The sequence below is a fragment of the Melampsora larici-populina genome (genome assembly GCF_000204055.1).
Source record: "Melampsora larici-populina 98AG31 unplaced genomic scaffold MELLAscaffold_18, whole genome shotgun sequence".
Taxonomy (NCBI): Eukaryota; Fungi; Basidiomycota; class Pucciniomycetes; order Pucciniales; family Melampsoraceae; genus Melampsora; species Melampsora laricis-populina.
Window position 1 is genome coordinate 1,156,970 of NW_006768782.1, and position 20,255 is coordinate 1,177,224.

Here is a 20,255-nt window from a genome sequence, read left to right on the forward strand (position 1 = left end):
GAACTTTTCCAATCAAAAGGGATGAAACCCCGCTTGATTGGTGGAAGGTTTGTCTAATTCACTTTCTCTTTTGTATTATCATTTTCTTTTTGTGTGTTCTTGATCTTTGTCTAACTCTGCTTACATTGCTCTTTCTTTCAGGCACATGCAGGTCGCTTCCCGACCCTTCCAAAGCTGGCGCGCGATTACCTTGCCATCTCAGCCACTTCGTGCGCCTGCATGCGAACATTCTCAGCGGCTGCTGATGTGTGTACGCCATCTAGAGGTAGCATGCTCCCTCGAACAATGGAGCGGCTGGTGGGGGCTCAAGCGTGGATGAAGGAGGGTCTCATACCGGATGGTGTATTTGAGCCAGCTGCCAAAGCACTTGAAGCCTACATAGCAGGGTTGGGTAAGGGCAAGGCAAAGAAAGGGAGCTAGTACAGAAGAATTATTATCTAAATACTATACAAGCTAGTTGAATATTTACAAACATGAAATAAACTTTTTTTCTCTTGTCGTCTGCTCATCAGTACATAAAGCACTCTATATAGCGCATTGCGCGCAATAAATTGCGGTTTAGCGCGCTCTATAGCGCAGTGGATTATAGCGCGTAATAAAGCGTGTGCGGAGCGGTTTTACCGCTCCACTTTTCCCTGAGCCCAAAAAAAATGAAAATAGCGATGTCGCTGCGTAGCGTGTTAGTGCAGTGACTCCACTCCACTCTTGAAATGGGTCAAAATCGAGAGTGGTGCGGAGCGGTTCCGGTATTGGTGCATATTGTTCCGGAACTGACACCTCCTTCTTCATAGCTCCATTGTCAACAGTCAAAAAGAATCCTGGTAAGTGTGGGGTTCCGGTTGTCTTTATCCAGGGCTTGGTGTCAGCTTGACACTAGAAGTATGAGTAAACTTGCTCTAGAATCAAAAGACAGATACTTACAAAATGTATTTTATCGAGCTTAGGAGGGATTCCTATCTGCTGAGAGAAATTACTTTTCAATTCTTTGTAAGTCAAAAAGACTATAATTGGTAGTTATAGCTGTCTATGGTGTGGTACAAACCCACTGCCAGTATATCAAGAAGTGCACTCACTTAACATGATCTGCCAAGGTGAATACGTAGAACGTAAAATGGTCCTGGGTACGAGTTTCAAGAGTGCAGTATAATGAAATGGTCTAAATAAACAGTTATAAGTTAAAAGAACGTAAGGAACAAACTAAAAACAAATTCTTTTACGTTTGTGATCAAATAACTAAAAAAGAACCCTACCTTCAAAGAAGGCAACCAGCAAGGATTAATTAACCAAACCAGGCGTATCGAATCATACCCTCAGCCAGCCCTGTTACAACATCAGGGACTAGTCCAAGATATGTTCAATGACGCACTACAGAAACCCTTAAGCCACTATGGGCAATTAGCGGTTGCATCAAAAGTCAAGTCATTACTCAAGCCGCGAGTAAAAGCAGATAATCGGCCTTGTCGTTTTCAAACAACCAACGACCCTCCCGTTTCAAACGCGCCTTTGTACAATGAAATCCGTTGTCAATCGGATTCATATCCGGTGAATAAGCTGGTAAATAAATCACTAGCACTCCTGCTCTTCAACATAGCTCCAAAATTCGCCCTCCATGGTGAACTCGAGCGTTGTCCAAGATCAAGACCGAGTTGGGACCTGGGTATGGATTCATAACTGGCAGCTATAAACAGCAGGTAACCAAACTTCCATCAACTAATGTAGCAAGAATAACATCAAGTCCAAGTTGACTTACCAGGTCATGTTTCAGGAAAAGCTCAACGTCGATCCTGCGAACCGGGCCTTCTATGACCGTTCCAGCAATCATACCCTGCTCGCTTACCGCCAGAAGCAAGGTCCAATGGGTCCTTTCGGTGTATCGCTTCTCTCGAACGGTTTGAGTGCCACGCTTAGCATAGCTTTGTCTTCTTGAGGCGTTGCGGCTAACCACTCCGCTCTCATCTGCAAACAATTCCAGTGTTAGCAAGTGGGCTGATCTCCGAGAAAATGTCAACAAATTCTCACCGATGAAGACAAAGCATTCTGGAGGAATACCTGCCACCCAAAACATGAACGCCGTCCTTTCCTCGGGGGATTGATTGGGGTGAACACCCTGAGTAACCAATAGGGACATTCCTAGACGATTGTGAATCTCGCGGGTTATGGTGGCTTGTGAGACGTCTAACCCAGTCAAATCGCGCAGTTCGGATTGCAGCTCATCCAGGTAGATAGAGGGGTGATTGGTGAGTAGGTTGTATAGTGTTGCCAGATTTTCGTCAGACAGGGCATGCGGTCGGCCCATGGGCTCATATGTGGCTGGATCCTTGATGACACGGTTGGTGAGAAGGAAACTTTGTTTCCATCGGTAAATTGAAACGGCTGAAATGGATGTTTGCAAGCGTATGCTGATATTGGCGAGAGGGACATTTTCCAGCGCCAACTGGGCAGCTAGAAGCTTGATGGCTTCTGAGTAGAAGATGAAACCCATTTTTGAGGCCCTTGCCAAGGAATCCTCGGATACGATTGACAAATCCGGATTTGTGATATGGAAGACAAAAGCGGAAAAAAACGAATAGAGAGAAATCAGCAAGACGAAGGGGGGAGGGAGAAAGTGAAGAGATAGGGTTCACCCCAACCCCAACTAAACAGACAAACCAGACGATAAAAAAAAGGGGTTGAGAGGATCAAAAAAAAAAAGATGGATGACACCGCGGGAATTAACTCGTTTGAAACCTGATTGAGCGGAATTTCGGTGTCCGGGTTCAAAATTTCCTCAAATCGAGAAACTTGTTCACAACTCGTTAGCATTACGTTCTCCGATTTCCCTTGAGTACACTACTACATACACATACACAGCACTTTCAAAACCTCCAATTCCAACCATCCAAGTATCTCACCCCTTATCATGTCCCCACCCAACTCCTTTCTTTTTTTTGGTTGATCAAGGCTTGACAAATGAAGGTGAAGGTGAGGAATGGTGAAAGGTTGTTGTTGTATCATGTGACTGTACATACACGGGGCCAGCAGAGTACAGGGTACAGCCCGAGGGAAATTGGCAAACCTATTGCTAACGAGTTGTGAACGAGTTTCTTGATTCGAGGAAATTTCAAACCCGGACACCAAAACTTCACTCAATCGGGTTTCAAACGAGTTAATTCCCGTGGTGTGATCTTCTGCAGATCGTCCTACGTGCGAGTACCTACTTGACAGGCCGGCCAGTTTACATTTGGCCGGTGCTGCGCCTCGCACGGTCCACCAGGTGATTTCTTGAAATCAGAAATTTCAAGACTTTTGAAATTTACTGTATCACCCATGAATTTTGTGGGGGCCCTGGCAGTCACAGCTCTCCCGCAACACCACCGGCGCTCCGCTATATTTCGAAATTTCACGAGCGGAGCGTTTCAGCGCTATGATAAATCGCTAGTTGCACTGCTATTTCTTTTGAGGCGCTATGAATTCTGAGAGCGGTGCGATCTTTTGGATCGCTCCGCTCCGCTATGAGCAAATCTCACGGTCAAAAGCGCTCAAAAGCGCTGTCAATTGGTGTTTTTTCTGGTTTTGGCAATTTTTGATTACTATAGAAGAATTTCATCATGGCCACAATCAAAAATCTGATCAGACTGTTTGAAGTAGTGTCAGTAGCATTGAGAGTGTAGTAGGCAATGCTTCTCAAAACTTGCCTGTTACTCCAAAAACGATAGATGATCTAGGAGTAGTATTGGAGCAAAAAGATGACCAAGATCAACCACAAGCGGGAAAACATACCGGTAAACAGAAGACAGGACGTTGAACTACATGAGCTTATCACATCAATTTATCTGTTATTTGCATGCATAGATTCGGGATCCGAGAGGCAGGGTACAACTGATGTCAATAACACGGAAACGATTGGTACAGAGTCGGCAATGGGAAGGGCTGTGTTGGTAGATCAGGATACCGAATTGAATAGACTAGGATTATGTAGTCAGTTCATCACCAGCTAAAATCTTGAGCCTAGAGCTGACTGTTCATGATTATATGGATTCTTGAAGATGTACTTACAGGTTTTTATTTTCAGGATGTGATCCAAAGAAAAAAGTAAGAAGATTCGATTTCAAAAGAGGAGGGAATAAGGATGAAAACTAGAGAAAGATGTATAGAAATGGAATGAAAACTAGAAAAGATGTATCACCTCCACCAACCAACTTATCTGAAATTTGAATCAATCACTGCCTCCTCCCAAGTGGTCTACTCCTCCTCTGAATCATCATCATCACCCGAGGGATTATGATGATTCAAATGTAGAACTGTGAGTTACATCTCTCCTCCTCTTACTCTTAGACTATCTTGCTTGTTCTGACTGTTTTATAATTTGCTCTATCACATTTTGAAAACTATCGACCCTCAAAGCGATTCCTTTTGAACATCTATAATATTTCTCACTGCCTCAAAAAAGTGATTTATTCATGTATATTCCCTCCAAAATCATATGTAAAGGGGTTTTATATTACCTCGATCATGCCCATCTAGCTCAATTTTTACCTGCTAATGACATATGTATGATTGTTGGCAGTTGCTGACGAGGTGCTACGGCGCGCTCTGTGGCGCTCTGTGGCTATGCGCTTGGAGTCGCTCTGGCGGCCCGTAGCGCAGCGGAATACCGCTATACAGGGCGGTTAACAAAACCGCTATAATTTTTTGGGTTTCACTGTAGCTATAGTGAAGCCCAAAACCCGCTATATGGGAAAACGGTGAGCGCGGGCGGAGCGCGCGCTGTGCTACCGCTCCGCTGCCGCTATCTCGGGCGGAGCGCCGGTGGTGTTGTCTCCCGGTGGCCACGACCTCTGGCGCAAGGGGCTTTAGTTAAACTAAGCCATTGGGGGACTTTGTTCTGCCTAACTTAACTAAGTCCCTCCCAGGCTCGACACCTGTCAATCAACAAGTTGAATCAGGATGTCTTCACCGGAGGGACTTACATGTAAACTCGACTTTTTGGCCTGAGGGGTAAGGATTTCTTTGCAGAGGAATTCTTGAATCTCTCTTCCCCATGAGCATACCGGGGTTTTTTTTACCGCGCTTCACTGAGATATGCGTTAACACTCCCTGCAAAGTGTACAAGTCAAATGATCCAATTTCCTCGGTTGCTCACCGAGCTACATAATTTGCTATTTTGTGATTTTCACCGGTAGCTCACATGTAGCTCTGTTAAGTCAAGGACTTATTTCCAAGAACCACCCAGCTACATGCGAGCTACATGTGAGCTACATGCGAAAATGTCGAAATAGAAAAATATGTAGCTCAGTGAGCAACCGAGGAATCTCGATGATTCTACTTGTACATTATGCAGCAAGGGTCAATGCCTATGCTCACAATGCGCGGTAAAAAGATCGTCGGTGGGCTCACAGAAAAGGGGAAAACAAGAATCCCCCTGCAAAGAAATCCTTACCCCTCAGGCCAAAAAGTCGAGTTTACATGTATGTAAGTCCCTCCGGTGAAGACATCCTGATTCAGGGATGCAGGTGTGAGCAACTCACGCTCACAATCCTGACCCGGGGTCCGAGGGACTCATTTTGAGTACCGTCCGAGCCAGTGACAGTTAGAGTACAATACTCTAGCTGTCACGGATCTTTAGGTGGCCTTGAGTACTGGACTCACTATGGTCCCTCCTCCGAGTCCTAGGGAAAATACCCGACTCACCAAAATGCGAGACTCACGTGGGTTTCTGCTCAGAGTGAGTAGACTCACATTTCTTCAGTGGGCAAGTACTCACAACTCATATGAGTACTCTGCCTTTGGCGGCATTTTCGGCCCCAAAGAAGAGGTCGACATTAGGCTCATTTTTACTCATCTGACCCACGAATGTGGTTGTAGGACACATCAAACACTAAGTAATAATTTCAAATTTTCTCAATCATGAGAAGTGACCGATTCCATTTTTTCTAAAGACAAGTTTTTAGAAAGAAAGAACAACATGACATGTATAAAATTCAAACTTGTATCTCGGAAAACATCTGTATTTATTTAGATAAAGGCAGTTGAACTAAAGAAATAAAAGAGCCATATTGGATTTAAATGCCTGGCAAAATCACGTGAGATTTTACCATCGATTTGAAAGGACATGAAATGAAACACCCTTAGTCTTCTAAGTCCATCGAAGCGTCATCATTGGTGAGCCAGTGCCTGATCAGGACAAGGTGACATATGACGTCAGTGTTTAGACGCCCTCTGGACGGGACTGCTATGTTTCCCGATATAGAAAACACTCGCTCGACCGAGGCACCTGAAGCTGGGATGGTGAGGTGTTGGAGTGCGATTTCTGATAAAGTTGGCAGCGCGCCTGGTTTGGCCATCCGCTGAAATATAAAGCAAGGTCAGATAAGGTCAAATGTGGCCCAACATGAAAAAAAAAGTTGGCTTACCGTCCAGTATTGTCCAACCGTCTCGCCTGGTAGAAGGGGTTCCTTTCCGGAACAGTATCGGTACACTTCGTCGGTTTCGTGGCTGACATCGTTGATTGGGGTATGGGAGTGGCTGCCCAACAACGAGTAGATCGCCTGAAGTTTGGTCGCCACCGGGCGGCGGTCAGCAACGGGAGGGGGAGCTTTGTCACGCGGGTTTTCGGTTGGGATGGGCTTCCACAGATCGTATTCTTCGCGAAAGCACTTCTTGGCTTGCGCTTCCACATCTTCTCGACCACGAAAAACCGTGTCTCGATTATACGGGTCGAGTAAAGTTGCAACCAAGGTCTGTACATTGGATTCTTCGCGATCCATGTACTTCACCAGCTTATCTTCGGCGCGTTTGCAAGCGCGACCCCAAGCGCCCGGGACATTCTGGTGTTTCCTGAGAACCTTCTGTAATGCCCACATAGTTGGCAGGACCCATTGCTTGGTAGGTTCGTTCGATTGAAAAAGTTGAGTCGCGGACTCAAACATTTCGAGTATAGGCCGCATGTACTTGATCAAGCCCCAGTCAGATTGAGAAATGGCATATTTGGCGCGTTTGGGATCCGATGTAGTGTAGAGTTGGATTGACTTCTTGAGCGCTAGAGTACGTTGGACCTATGATTCCAAAAAGTAAGCAAATCGTTAGTATCACAAGTATCACACTTGTTTCAACAATTTGAAGAAAACGAGAATTAAATACTTAGGGATTGAATTCGAGAATTGTATACTTACGACGTAATAAAAATAGTTCCATCGGGTTGTAGGACAGCTAAGAGGAAGGAGCTTGGGGTCTTGGACACTGTCTCGAATCGTAATATAGCATTCGAGCTCTAGAGGACTTTTGCGTATGTGAGTATCCAAGGCTCTGATACGGCTGACCACTGTCGTCTTCTTTTTGGGGTGAGACGCCGTTGCGCCGGGCTCGGTTTCGGTAAAAGTCTGCGTTAAAGGCTCCTGAGGGAAATCGATATCGAGATTATCGAAATCGTCCTGGGTCGGCCCGTGCGCGTCCATAGAGGCTTGATCAAGAGCCGAAAGGGATCCCTGAGTTGAAACCTGAGGGTCATCATTCGTCATCGGTAACTCGTCAGGCTCGAAGGTCTCTCGTGATTCGGCCAGACCCGAAGTCTCAAAAGCGGCTATATCAGCGTCTGTTAATTCTCCCATGCCCTCGAGGAAATCTTTGGCCACCAGGCTGATCACGTGGCACATGCAGCCATGGAACCGTGATTCAAATGGCCAATGAATACCTAGATGTTTGTATTGTTCTCCAAGAAGCCGTACCATGGACCGGTTTGACGAGGCGTTGTCTCCGGTCACTGAGAAGTGATTTCGTAAGGCTCCTACGTGTTCCAGTGCCTCCCAATACACACCTGCCAAGTTTTCGCCGGTGTGATTGCCAGAAAGCGTCTATCAAAAGGAAATACATATGTTAGTCTCATATACAATGAATCAGGAAAAAAAACGTACCTTGAAAGCCAGTAGACGGCGACAGAATAAACCTTGAGAGTTAAAAAAAAACCATTAATTGCTATGTAGGTGTGAGCAAAATCCGCCGAAGTCCAGCAGTCAGTCGCCGTCGAGATTGACCCCGGTACCCGGGCTATCTCGGCAATCAGCTTTCTCTCGAGATCCAAGAAGAGCGCGTCGGAGTCGGCCTTGATGGTCATTCGACCAGGAAAACGGAATCCAGGGCATATAGCGCGCAACGCCGCCTGCATCAAGTCGCCTTCGAAAATCGAGAAAGGGAGGTTCTTGCTGACGACCGCACCAACTAATAACGTCCTAAGCTGCTTGTGCCTTTCGGCTGCAAGCACTGGGTCCTCGTTAGGAGGAATACTTCCCGGCTGCCGATTCATCCAGGCGTCCGGCAAACCTGGGCACTTGCGCCGATGTTTGTGGAGGCCCGAATTGGGACGGCCGGTGATCTGAACATCCATCCTGTTCAAGAACAAGGTCAGCTGCGTTCGACTTGTCAATAACAAAAGGAATGATACGTACGGGCAGTGGAGGCACGAATACCATTTCGAATCGTCGCCGTTGGCCACGTCAGGCAATGCCTTGGGATCCTGAAAACGTTGGAAGTCAAATACAATGAGTCAGTTTGGGACTCATGAGATTGGATAAACAAATACGAGAGGACTTACATCGTAATACAGGTAAACATCAGAGCGGGTTTTCCCGGCGCTCGAGAGATGGTCGTCGCCGTCTTCCTCGTCTGGAATCGCCACACGGTGAGCACTGCTCTGCGAAAGCACAACCAAGCCATTGGATGGGCGGCTCGTCGTGGTCACACGGCTCGTAGACAAAGAGTTGACACGAGGAGTTGACACAGGCGCACCAAACCAACGAGCGTAAGTTGATTGGGTAGGAGTAGATTTAGGAGTAACTTTAGGCATGTTGGTTAAGAGATAAGCTAACGGACTGAGAGGAAATCGAAAGGAAATCGAAAGAAAAGATATCGAGGTATAGAACGAGAGGATTAGCAAGCAACTCGGTGACTGGGAGGACGGTGAAGATTGGAGCGTGAAGTATAGTCTCACCGAGGGTCAGAAGTCCACTCCAGGTCACGAATTCCCTTCATCTCGCAATTGACCCACGCCAGCGCTGGTAGCCACATGACAATGTGGCTACCTGATGATTGTTGAGCCATGACTACGTTATCGATCGAGATATCGTAAAACTAGATCCAAGGCGGCAGGTAATCCAATTGGTTGGTTACTTTGGGCTTGATAAAACAAATAGATCAATTCGAGATGATTGTGATTGGAACTTGAGGCTGAAGGGCTGAACGAGATTGGAAGAAATGGTGGAGGGAGGTTAATAAAACCTTTTGAATTAATGATCAATCGGAAGTGGGAATCTTGATTTGAAGGAGAATATCGGATATCGATGTTCGTGAGGCGGTGCCGCTTGTTTGGATGAGTTTGCTCATCCAAACAACGGGCGCGAGGGTTGATTAGAGCATGAGTGATGGGGCGGGAAGGTGGAGGTGGAAATGAGTACGAGGGCTTCGTCTGACACATACATGTGAGTACAGCTTTTGTAGTACTCACATGTATGTCCCGATCGAGAGTATGTACTCCGCCACGGGGCTAAATACATTACAGAGTGAGTGTGAGCTCGGTATGCTCATGCTCACACCTGCATCCCTGTCCTGATTCAACTTGTTGATTGACAGGTGTCGAGCCTCGGAGGGACTTAGTTAAGTTAGTTGTTCTGCGAAGATTTATGTACTGTTGTTCTCGAAAAGCTTGTCCAAGGTTTCCCGCCAAATTGCTCAAGTTTTGCGGGAAAACTCGGACAAGCTTTTCGAGAACGACAGTATCGACCCATTGCGCCTCCGTGAAGCTGGGAGTGGGGACTGCTGGGGATCTTCGCTTTGGCGTTTATCCTCGTTTATCCTTTTCCCATGTGCCGACATCAACTACAAAAGTGAAAGGAATTGTATACACCCAGGATTTTACCATGAGGTTCTGTTATTTCACACCTGATTTACAAGCTTCTTCCACATCCGAAGTCGAAGGATCGTGGGGAGACTGTCGAATGTGAATTTTTGGGCGATGAATTTCATGGCGCGCCTACAATGAACTGTTTATGATGATCGATGACTTGCAATGTCAATTTCTTCCTGTGTGTTTTAACTTTTTGGCTCTTCCCTCAGCGGTGTCTTCTCTGGAACTTGATTTTCATCAGTATCGTCAACCGAGAAAGGATACTCTTCAACTCAAGGACGCGAGCCTGCGATGACACCTGATGAACTCAAGCTTTTCGAATTTATCACCCATTTACCATCAGACTTGAACCCATATCTAGCGATAGCCAAAAAAATTAAAAGCGATGTTCATGTACGATTAAGATCAAACTTATATCGACAAGAGTTTTGCGATTATTGATTTAAATCATATGTTTCCTGATACACATCAAGTACAGCTTGCGGCTTTTCCTACTTGGGTTCTAGTATTGCAACGATGTGCCATTGGGGCGTTTACTGTGTGAGTCGTATACTCACAAGCATACCAATTGCAAGAATTCTAATCAAACTTGATGTTGTTTATTTTGATTTGTTTAGAATTTTCCTCCAATCTCTGTATCTCATCTATCTTCGTACACAAGCTAAAGCATTCACCTTTGGGAAAATTTCACCTGGTATGTTCATTGTTTGCTTGTCATCAAGAAGACAAAATTACACTGTGATTAATGTTGACTTGCTTCTTACCTTCCCTGTTGCGGTTGCAGTGGGAATATTTCGATTAGATATCCCCAGTAGCCTTGCGATTGCTTACGTGCTCTTTTCCCCACGTGAGTACATTCTTGAATGTTCTTGGAGCCAACCCTGAATCAAAAATTCAAATCTTGCCTTTTTGTACCATCTCGTTCATGTGACATGACCATGAAACTCTCGCGAGTTTTAGTTTTTGTTGCCGATCTGGTCTGGTCCGAGTTCGTGAACGATGGAAATAATGATATATCAGGAAAGATTATCCTTTCAGGCTCTAAATTCTTAGTAGCCCTCACTGTGTCATGGTAAGAGATGATAGGATTTAATTTTGAAGTCAATGGGCATCAACTAAGGTTTTCATACAATTTTCCTCATCACTTTCAATTGTTTGATTATCAGGAGTAAGTTTTTGATTCTTCATGACATTGATAAAACCCTGATCATCCGGTGATGTTGCTAAACTATTTGTTTTGGTTTTTTTCATTTGAATTTCCGTCAGTTTTTCTATGGACCTGTGCCTGTCAGTGCGTATCCATAATCTATGAGTGTCGTTATGGAGAAGAATATACATCTGGACGCCGTTTTATACACCCAGTCATAAGTCACTTCTTGAATATTATTCTGGTCGTGATGATCCTTCTTCCAATCCGTACGTGAATAATTTCCTTTTCTGATTGTTCGTGTAATTAGTCAAGTATAACGAGCTTTACTCAAATCTGACTCAAGAGTACTTACTTGAGATTTTTGGATCGGTATTTATCTGTTCATTTAGCTGGAGTTGTTTATTGTTTTTCCAAAGTCAATGGTGAATATGAAACAATCAAACATATCACCGATGATGTGATCAAAACTCTCCATCATCTGGCACCTCAGTACGACCCTAGTACATCCAGTCTCGAAACTCCATTGGTGTATGCAATGCCTGCCGCTCAAATCACGTCACACTTCGTGAGTATCATTTTTCTTTGATTGATAGCTTTGAATCCACCATATCGAGCTGAAACAGATGTCAAATATATGCACATTTTGGCCCTCGCATAGCACGTCATGGCTCATCTTACAAGGGTATCTATGATCATCTATATCTCGCTATTGATCTTTTTCGTCGCTGTAAGTAATCAATCCTGAAATCAGGAAAGGTTCACAAAACTTATCAAACACGGCCGTGGGGATATCCAAGCTCTATGTTCCTCTACTTGGGTTTTCCATAGTAACTCTTTATTTAGGTTGTACCCCCTGCAAGAAGCTTCAGACCGTACTTCAAGAGTTAGGCAATAATACACAGCATGAGATCCCAATTTTGAGTCGAAAGACACGCAGACAAAGAGCAAGATTAGTCTTTCACGCTTTAATGACTTTTTTCAGTACTCTGCTTCATATTCCTGTCATCGCGATTCTGGTGAGACTCGAAATCTTGATATGATTTTGTTCTCGAGAGATTGTGGATTCCGTTGGCTGAGGTGATTGGCCTTTTTCAACAAATCCTTAGCTCCGCTTCAAGGGTGACCACTATTTCCAAAATTTAGACTGGAGGATCATAGCATCAGTAGTCAGTTTTTTTCCTGATCTTCAATCATCTTCCCAATGAACTATTTCTGATACTTGAAATTCTTTTCATATAAACAGGGATTACACTTTCCCTTATCAATCACTGCGAATATGTGAGTCATGATCAATTCTCATACACAAGAAGATATCTTTATCTGACTCTCTTATACTCTAGATCTATCTTTGTTCTCATTCTCCATTCACACCAACAACTTGAGGAATGTCGTACACAAGAGGCTACCGTGAACACTACTTATGACATGCCACCTGATCACTTGACATGCGATTCTAAACCGAGTTACTTTGAAAAGCAGGCTACGACAACGGATGTAAGATTCTTTGAACAAAAAAGTTTTTTATTGATGTTCAATACAGATGTTAACACACATATTGGATCTTTTCTTTCTTATCTTTTTTGTAGTCAGGAAACGATTCATCAAATAATTCGAATTATCAACCAGACTTTTTATCAACAGAAGAAGACGGTCAATATCAAATTTCACAATCTCCAAGTTCAAAGAAAAAGGAAAACAAACTGTTTTTAATTTTGTCAAAAATATATAAATCCTAGACTCATGTTTTTACGATAAGATAACGTACAATGTTAAACGATTATTTACTACGGGAATTTTTTTTCCACCTCCTTTGGTCCTCATTACGAACAAATTAAGCTTTTTCTTCATTACTCAAAGTTTTTCATCTTCCTTATCTTTATCTCTTCACCTCATCCACTTACTAAGCTCAAGATGTTTTTGGATTGTACAATCATCAATTTTTAACGAATTCAGTACTATGATAAGTGAAGAGCTAAGATATGGACTGGTTCTGCAATTGTAAAGTAACGAAATGCAAATGACTCATCTAATTGTTCATTGTCAGCTCACATGGTGGGCGTTCTTTTTTGAACCACGACGTGCCTGATTTACTATGGCGTGTGGGCTTACATATGATCAACTTGGAGAATCTTCCAACAATGACATGGTATGGATGAATGCAGGGGTGACAGTAGCATTGGGGAGTTGAACTTGAAGGTTTGGGAGCCAGGTTAAAAAGTAGTTTCAAATCTTTGACACACAACGGTATCTTTCTGTTTTTCCATCAACAAACCCCATCAGTACACCCCAGGTTTTAGTTGGAGTCTCCAATAAATAGTGACGCCACAATGGACAATTGTAATGTACATCATGATATGAATGTCGAGACTGGGTTGTTACCTGTTGTTACTTCCACTCAACAAGCACTGTTCTCAAGCGGGACACCCTGGGCCTTTCTTTTAGAAATTCTGCTGTGCAAATTTTCCCGTTGGCAATAATGACATAAACTTCAGGTACATATAAAATCAAACTGGCACACAGAATTTGCGGCAGAATAGCAACAGGCATAGTTTGGCTGGCTTCTGAATGTTTTTGGTAACCTCGATTGTGCATATATGACCCAGAGATCTGAATGCTTTCAAACACCTTATGTGCATGCTGCTGGTTTCCAACTTTCACAACTCGAATCGAAATCTTGCTGCTGCATCTTGGATTTCTAGCCATCCAAAAATATGGGGATCGAGATACATGGGCAGAAAAAAAGATCATCCTGATAAGGGAAGTGTATAATGCTGACACTGGCAGCTGGAGGTACTCCCCATGAATCAACACATCTTCAAAAGATTTTTTTATTTGAGCTTGAGTTGAAATTGATACACTTGAGAATTTTCAGGTCAAGAAATAATCAATGAATGTAAGAATGTAAGTGAAGAACCCAAGCAAATGAAAAGGTAGCTTGGAATTCCTTAATCTATGTAGCCTTTTATGGCTTTTCATTCATTTTTTGACAAGTCTTCACTATCGTAGCCAAAGATTCAATGGCTCAAGACGAAAATGAAGAGCCTGAGAAGTTTTTTTCTTTTTCATTGTAATTGGTTAGACGATTATGATAACCTGTCTCTATCTGTCCCATTTAATGTTTGATATGAATAGGATATCAACTTGATGTATATAGCTATCAAGTTAGTTGTCTCAGTTTTTCACGCTCGTGAAATTCATCCAGATCATAGCGTTTCCCTCGAATTCCCCAGATCGCATAATTAGACTTAACAGCAACTCTCTATAGGAGTCAAAACATTCGATCCTTAATCAGTTTTCAAGTCTCAATCCAAACTAAAAAAGACGCCCATGTGAACATGATGGTTCAGCTTCTTACCGGATCAAATTCTGCCACTTCCCATCTTTGACTTGCAAATACATTCTCCCCAGGATGAAGTAACCATTCGAATTGATCTTTGATCCCCTCTACTTTCTCAATTGCTTCTACATCCCTCTCAACGTCAGCTGGACTGAAACCACCTGCGAACAAGGCACACTTGGTATCCAAGATCATCTTCACATCCTCGTGCCAATTTGTCTCGAGTTGAACGGTATCCGTCCTTAGCACAGATCCTGGTGCAGTAGGACCATCAGATGTGACTGGAACGGTTGGGAAACCAAACCCAGGAGAGAAAGCGAAGAAGACATCATTGTAAGGGTCAAAGGGACCCAGAACGTCGTGAACTTCTCTATAAGCTGCCTGAAGTGAATGTAATGTTAGAGTAGGTGATACAGGTAGAGTGAAAGCGGGGACACCGAATTTCTCTTGCTTAAATCCTCTAGATGTTGGAGTTTGTTCAGGTTGAACTCCAGGTGGTGAGATCTGTTGCTGTGGGAGAAGAACCTCGGGGCCGATGAAGAAAATCTGAAAAGAGACGTCGGGAGAAGGAAACAGGAATGGTAGTTGTGCCCATACAGCTGGAGGTAAAGAGGATTCGGCACGAGCACCAAGGACGAAGATACGGATCGGATTGAGGGTTCGGCCTAAAACTTGAGCTGTGTTGACTCCTAAAGGTGGATGCAACGACTGCCGCAAAGCTAAGGTACCCATCAAATCGCATATGATAACCAAATAGAGAAGTGAAGTAAGAAGACAAAAGTTTGAACGTTATGGAAATGCCTTTGGCTATAGAACAGATATATTACGTTGGTTGAAGGGTGCCGCGTACCGGTCAATGACCTATAACCTTCGGTGGTCAACCTCATATTCCGAGTTGAATAAGGACTGAACTCGTGTAAAACTGCTCCAATGCTGATCGGATAGGTGAGTAGTTTTGAAATATGACGTCTTGATCGATCTTCATCAATTGAACGAAATCCTCTGGTGTAAAGAAACAAATCCCAGTTTGAGAGGGTGATCGCCTCCTCGTAAGGTTGACAACCTGGAAGATCAAATTCATTCATAGGCCTTCCCGATCTCAGATCATGTTCGTCCTCGTTTGATTCCCGTAGACGAGGCCAGTACTTGGCTTTCTCTGGATCTGATTCCCATGCTTCTCGACTTGAATGAGTAGGATAGCCTGACTCAGGGCAATCGTATGCAACATGTAGATCTGGTCGAATCGGACACCAAGCTGAAGCTTTAATTCTTTCTGCCTTCTGTCTCATGGCAGGAACAGGAGAAGATGAAAGAGGATGAAAAAGATCATCGGGAGCTAAGAGTGGTGCTGGCTGAGAAGAATTTGTTGAACGACCTTGATTTTTACTTGTACGTTTGAAAAGGTTGGATAAACCGAAAATATTTCGATGTCGACATGAAGTTGAAAATGGATGAGCTGAAGCCAAAAGCCTTGATGGAAGTATCGAGTTACTGAGCATGTTATCTTTGAGTTGATGTCTCAAAGGGTTGGCTCAGCAGGAAAAGCTTGAGCCTGAAGAAATTCTTGAACCCCGATTTGGCTAAAGACGTCACGGATAAAAGCCCCGATCATAAAACCCATAATCCACTCTTGGTCAATGACAACAACCACTCCCCACCACTCCATCATGATCATACGTGGTACATATGTACATACATACTCTGTCTAAGTTGACAGCACCACACCACCAACCTTGTCTGCCACCCAACCTGGATTTATTCATGTTGTAAGTAGGAGTATTGGTCACCTTGTTGCCAAAAGCAGTGCTGCCCCACTTGCCGTCACTCAAGCCTAAAGAATCTTATGTTTTTTCTCTCAAGCCCTCTTGTCTATAAGTTTTATGAATCTGTAAAATCAGTTGCTTCCTTTCATGAAGTAAGTCAGTGCAGTTTCAAAAAAAAATGGAATTCCTTGATTTGCGGATTCTGGATTTTTATGCTACAAAGGTACTGTAATTGACCTTCAGCAATATTGAGGTGACCTGAGCTCAAAAGTTTGCTTGATAATTATGTATCAACAATATTACTTTGTTTATTCTTAAGAGCGGTTTCTGGATTGGGAGTTGGACCTTGTAGTTCCATATACAACCAAATCCACACAATCTGACCAATACTGTTACCATCAAGAGTTACATACTTGGGAGAGACCTTTCTTTAGAGCATCCCCAGCTGTGTAATGTGAACTGTGTTGTACAGGAAGTTGGGGCAAAATCATCCACAGCCAATGTCTTCACTTTTAACATATCTAAGGGATTTCCCTCCATGCAAGCCAAAATAGAAGAAATTTGTTATATTTCAGCTTGCTCCCTAAATTCATCTGTACCTTGCTTGCCCCATAATCTTGATTGATATGATCAAACTTGGCACCAAACAAACACGGATTGATCAAACTGTGTACCTCAAATACCTCTCCATGCAAACACTTTTTATGGCAGGGATCTAGGGAATGGCTGGGGTTGCTCTTAGGCCTGTGACCCAGACCCAGGCCTGACCAGCCAACTCTACCCAACAATATTTTCAAAGTTGAAAGTTGACGCCCTGTCACACTGAAACACACATGTGGCTCAGGTGCCTGTTATTTTTTTTCTCAATGAACAGACAAAAACCAATTTTATTCTTTCAACATAGGTTCTGTATACAAAATTAAATAAGTCACTTGGAGCTGTATTGGCCGGCTCAAACCAGTACAGTTTCAAGGGACTTGGATAAGTTTGTTGTGTTCCATATAACCTTTAAATACATCTTGATAGACATATAATGGCAATATGTGTCAAAATCATTGCATTTCACCACACATTTGCACCTATAAAGGACCAAGGTGTGCTCTGGCTGGCCCTGAGTGATTTTTGATTCCCTCAGGTCTACCCAAGGCTAGATTTGGCCCCATGGCTGGCCCTGATCCATCAGGGCCAGGTCAAAGCCCTACCTTTCTGAAGCTCTGGATCTATTTTTAAAGAGGTTTCAAGGTTGTAATCACATATCAAACATACTTTGTAGATCCCTGTGTTGTAGGTACATTCATACAAATTGCACCACTCAATCATTGGGCCTGGGTATGTGAGGAAAAGGGAGTGTGGCTTCCAAAATTTGAAACCAGGTTTACACTTTGGCAACCATCCATGGAGATGATATCCCAATGAGCCAACTTGAAGCCCCAAATATGACACCCGGTTGATCTAACTTGACACAAGTCATGTTGCGCCAAGATTCACGGTAACCCAAAGCATTGGAAAGGCAAAAGATTTGGATGAAATTCACCCTCCTGCCTTCAAGTTTACTTTTATCATGGTTCTGGTCCTGGAATGGGCTTTTATATTCTGTACTTTCATTCAATTAGGGAAAACAGAAAACAACCTACAAGGAATCCAGATGGGAAAAAAGAGGAAACAAGTAAGCAACTTGTTGAAAGCTATCAGGATTGTTGGTTTGGACTCTCTCAAGGGTTCCTGATTGGCACTTAAACAGTCCCAAGATGTCCCAATGTAAGTTGATTTGAGTACCATCAAAACAACATGGTCATGAGTCAATGTCAAGATCCTGAAGTCATGGCAAACAAGATGGTGAAACAGCACCTAACAAAATACAGTGATTGCTTGCACAAGGTATCATGTTTGATGGAATGGCCAGGGGGGGACTAATCTGCAAAAATATTGTCTCATGCAGTGGACTTGTTAATACACTAGTTGTTTGATTCACTTGGCTGGTCTGATCCATTCAAAATGACATTAATAACATGTGACAATCCATGGAAATGTGTTCTTTGAAAAGATGCACCACTCCTAGGAATAGTATAAAGTATAAAAATGTAAAGAGATCAAAAAAATATATTCAAAAATGAAACCTCAGATTGGATCAGACCTTGCTTCTAATCTTCTTGATCTTCATCATCCCTCTCAATTTGACCATCTAAAGCAAGTACTTCCCTTCTGATATAAGTCAAAAGAGAATGATTCAAACCATCATATCTCATATCACTGAAAAATTTGAATTCATTGGGAAAAACATCAGTCAGCACTCCATTCTCCTTACACTTCCAAAAAAAACTTGAAGATAGAGTAATAAGAGACTCAACTACCACCAATTGCAAGCCACAACTAAACCTGTTGGAGTAGTTCTATGTTGTTGAACATGATGAAACCAAAGTGAAGGAAGATACAAAAGATCACCTTCCATTAAAGTAATAGTCATAGCTCTAGCAAATTGAAATCTAGGAAATTTTTCAATATTTGGATTCAGTGGATCTATTGGTATCCATGGTATTAAAGTTTGATCTTCATTTGGTTTTATTGTCCATTGATTTGTTTCAGAATCTTTGATATATCTTCCTGATTTGTATCTTGTTTCATGCATGCAATAGAACTCAGTGGGCGGGAAGATTGTGAAAGTTTTCGAACCTTCAAGTACTAAATAAAAATTCTCGTATGGGTCTTGAGATTTTTTTTCAAGATTCAAAAGTTTCAAAGAGAGAGAGAGTATGTCAGATTTCTTTTGGGGGATTCGGGTACGGAGAGATGACTTGGATCTGATGCGTTGCCAAAGTGATGTGATCTTACCTTTGTGCAGGGATGTAATTGATCTATCATCTCCAATCCAAATATTAACCGCATCAGGTTTGACCCCGCCACCTACAAACACATCAGTTCTCAGTAAAACTTCAAATCGGATCCAACAACAAAAGATAACTCACCTATAGCTGCACTGGCTATCGGAACCTCTAGACCTATATCTGGAATTAAGGCGTTGAATTCTTTATGTAAGTTATTATCTTGAGATTGAAGATAAATTACATCTCTCTGTTCTGTTTCGGTTGGGCTTATTGGTCGAAGTTCATTTATTAAACATTCTAACGTCATCTTTTCATCTGATAAACAAAAGATAATCAGTCTCTTCGATAATCTTGAGCTCTAATCTAGAATTTCATTATTTACGGCTAGCTTACAGTTCGGTTCCACAAAGTATTCTTCATTGACTATCGAATCCGAATTTCTATCCCACAAAATAAACGAGTCCAATATTGATCAGAATGAAAGTTTCGAAAGAGATTTGATTGGACTTCGGAATAGAAGATGAATGATTGAAGTTCTGACCCACTAGGTGTCCTTGCTACTGTTAATAATTTCTCATTTCCTAATCGATCGATCAAAAGTTTTTCTGACCAAGTAGAACCAATGGTTGAGATATGATGATGATTAGACTGCGATTGTTTTTGATAATAAGATCTGATTACTAATGGTCTATTTGAATGAATAAAACTTGAGAATTCTGATTCAGTTGGCATTTCTTTATCGAATTCTTCAACGTCTGAATTATTCATTGCTTGAACAAAATCCAACCAGGTTGATATCAGACGTCATATTATGATAGGTTTGATGAGGATGCGATGTACCTTGATAGCTTTTGACTAGTTTTTGTAGACTGAGTTCTGAACGGTTGCTCATCTTGATATCTCGAATCGATTTTCCAAAAATGTTGGTAAGATAACCTCACCTGGGTGCTGGATGCAGTTGTACCAGGTTCAACTAGCTAGGTTCAACCTTCTGCGGCAAAATGGCCTGCCTCACCTGTCACCACCGGGGCCTGCCACTTTGCAAAGCCCTCAGCAGAACTTTGGACAAAACCACCGTACTGCCACATCACAACTTCATGTTACTTCGTTTCTCAAGTGAAGACATCCAAGAATGCCCCCCTGAGAAGCAGGACAATAGAGTCTGCACTCGTCAGACTCAAACCCGCCTCACCCGCGGATGATGACTCTTCCTCTTCTTTACTTTTGCCGATTCTACGCTTCCTGCTGTGTCTCAAAACTAACTTGAATGTTTCGTATCAACACCAACTTTTGTACAACATTAATGATT

At 42.9% G+C, this 20,255-nt stretch overlaps 3 protein-coding genes across 3 annotated transcripts; 1 reads left to right on the forward strand and 2 right to left on the reverse strand.

The window, feature by feature from the left end:
* Window positions 1-11,919: 11,919 nt before the first annotated feature.
* MELLADRAFT_71895 (uncharacterized protein) lies at window positions 11,920-12,981 on the forward strand (the record flags this gene model as incomplete). The annotated part of the gene is made up of 5 exons (XM_007410010.1): window positions 11,920-12,040; window positions 12,131-12,190; window positions 12,268-12,302; window positions 12,365-12,518; window positions 12,611-12,981. 5 exons carry the CDS (start codon window positions 11,993-11,995, stop codon window positions 12,758-12,760), a joined length of 447 nt encoding a protein of 148 aa, XP_007410072.1.
* Window positions 12,982-14,061: 1,080 nt separating this feature from the next.
* Window positions 14,062-16,124, reverse strand: MELLADRAFT_77793 (uncharacterized protein; the record flags this gene model as incomplete). Its single annotated transcript, XM_007410058.1, has 4 exons — window positions 14,062-14,283; window positions 14,380-15,080; window positions 15,212-15,865; window positions 16,058-16,124. The coding sequence occupies 4 exons, from the start codon at window positions 16,122-16,124 to the stop codon at window positions 14,182-14,184; spliced, it is 1,524 nt and encodes a 507-aa protein (XP_007410120.1).
* A 2,347-nt stretch (window positions 16,125-18,471) lies between these two features.
* Window positions 18,472-19,714, reverse strand: MELLADRAFT_63253 (uncharacterized protein; the record flags this gene model as incomplete). Its single annotated transcript, XM_007410057.1, has 5 exons — window positions 18,472-18,803; window positions 18,954-19,025; window positions 19,088-19,261; window positions 19,340-19,386; window positions 19,488-19,714. 5 exons carry the CDS (start codon window positions 19,712-19,714, stop codon window positions 18,472-18,474), a joined length of 852 nt encoding a protein of 283 aa, XP_007410119.1.
* Window positions 19,715-20,255: the final 541 nt, after the last annotated feature.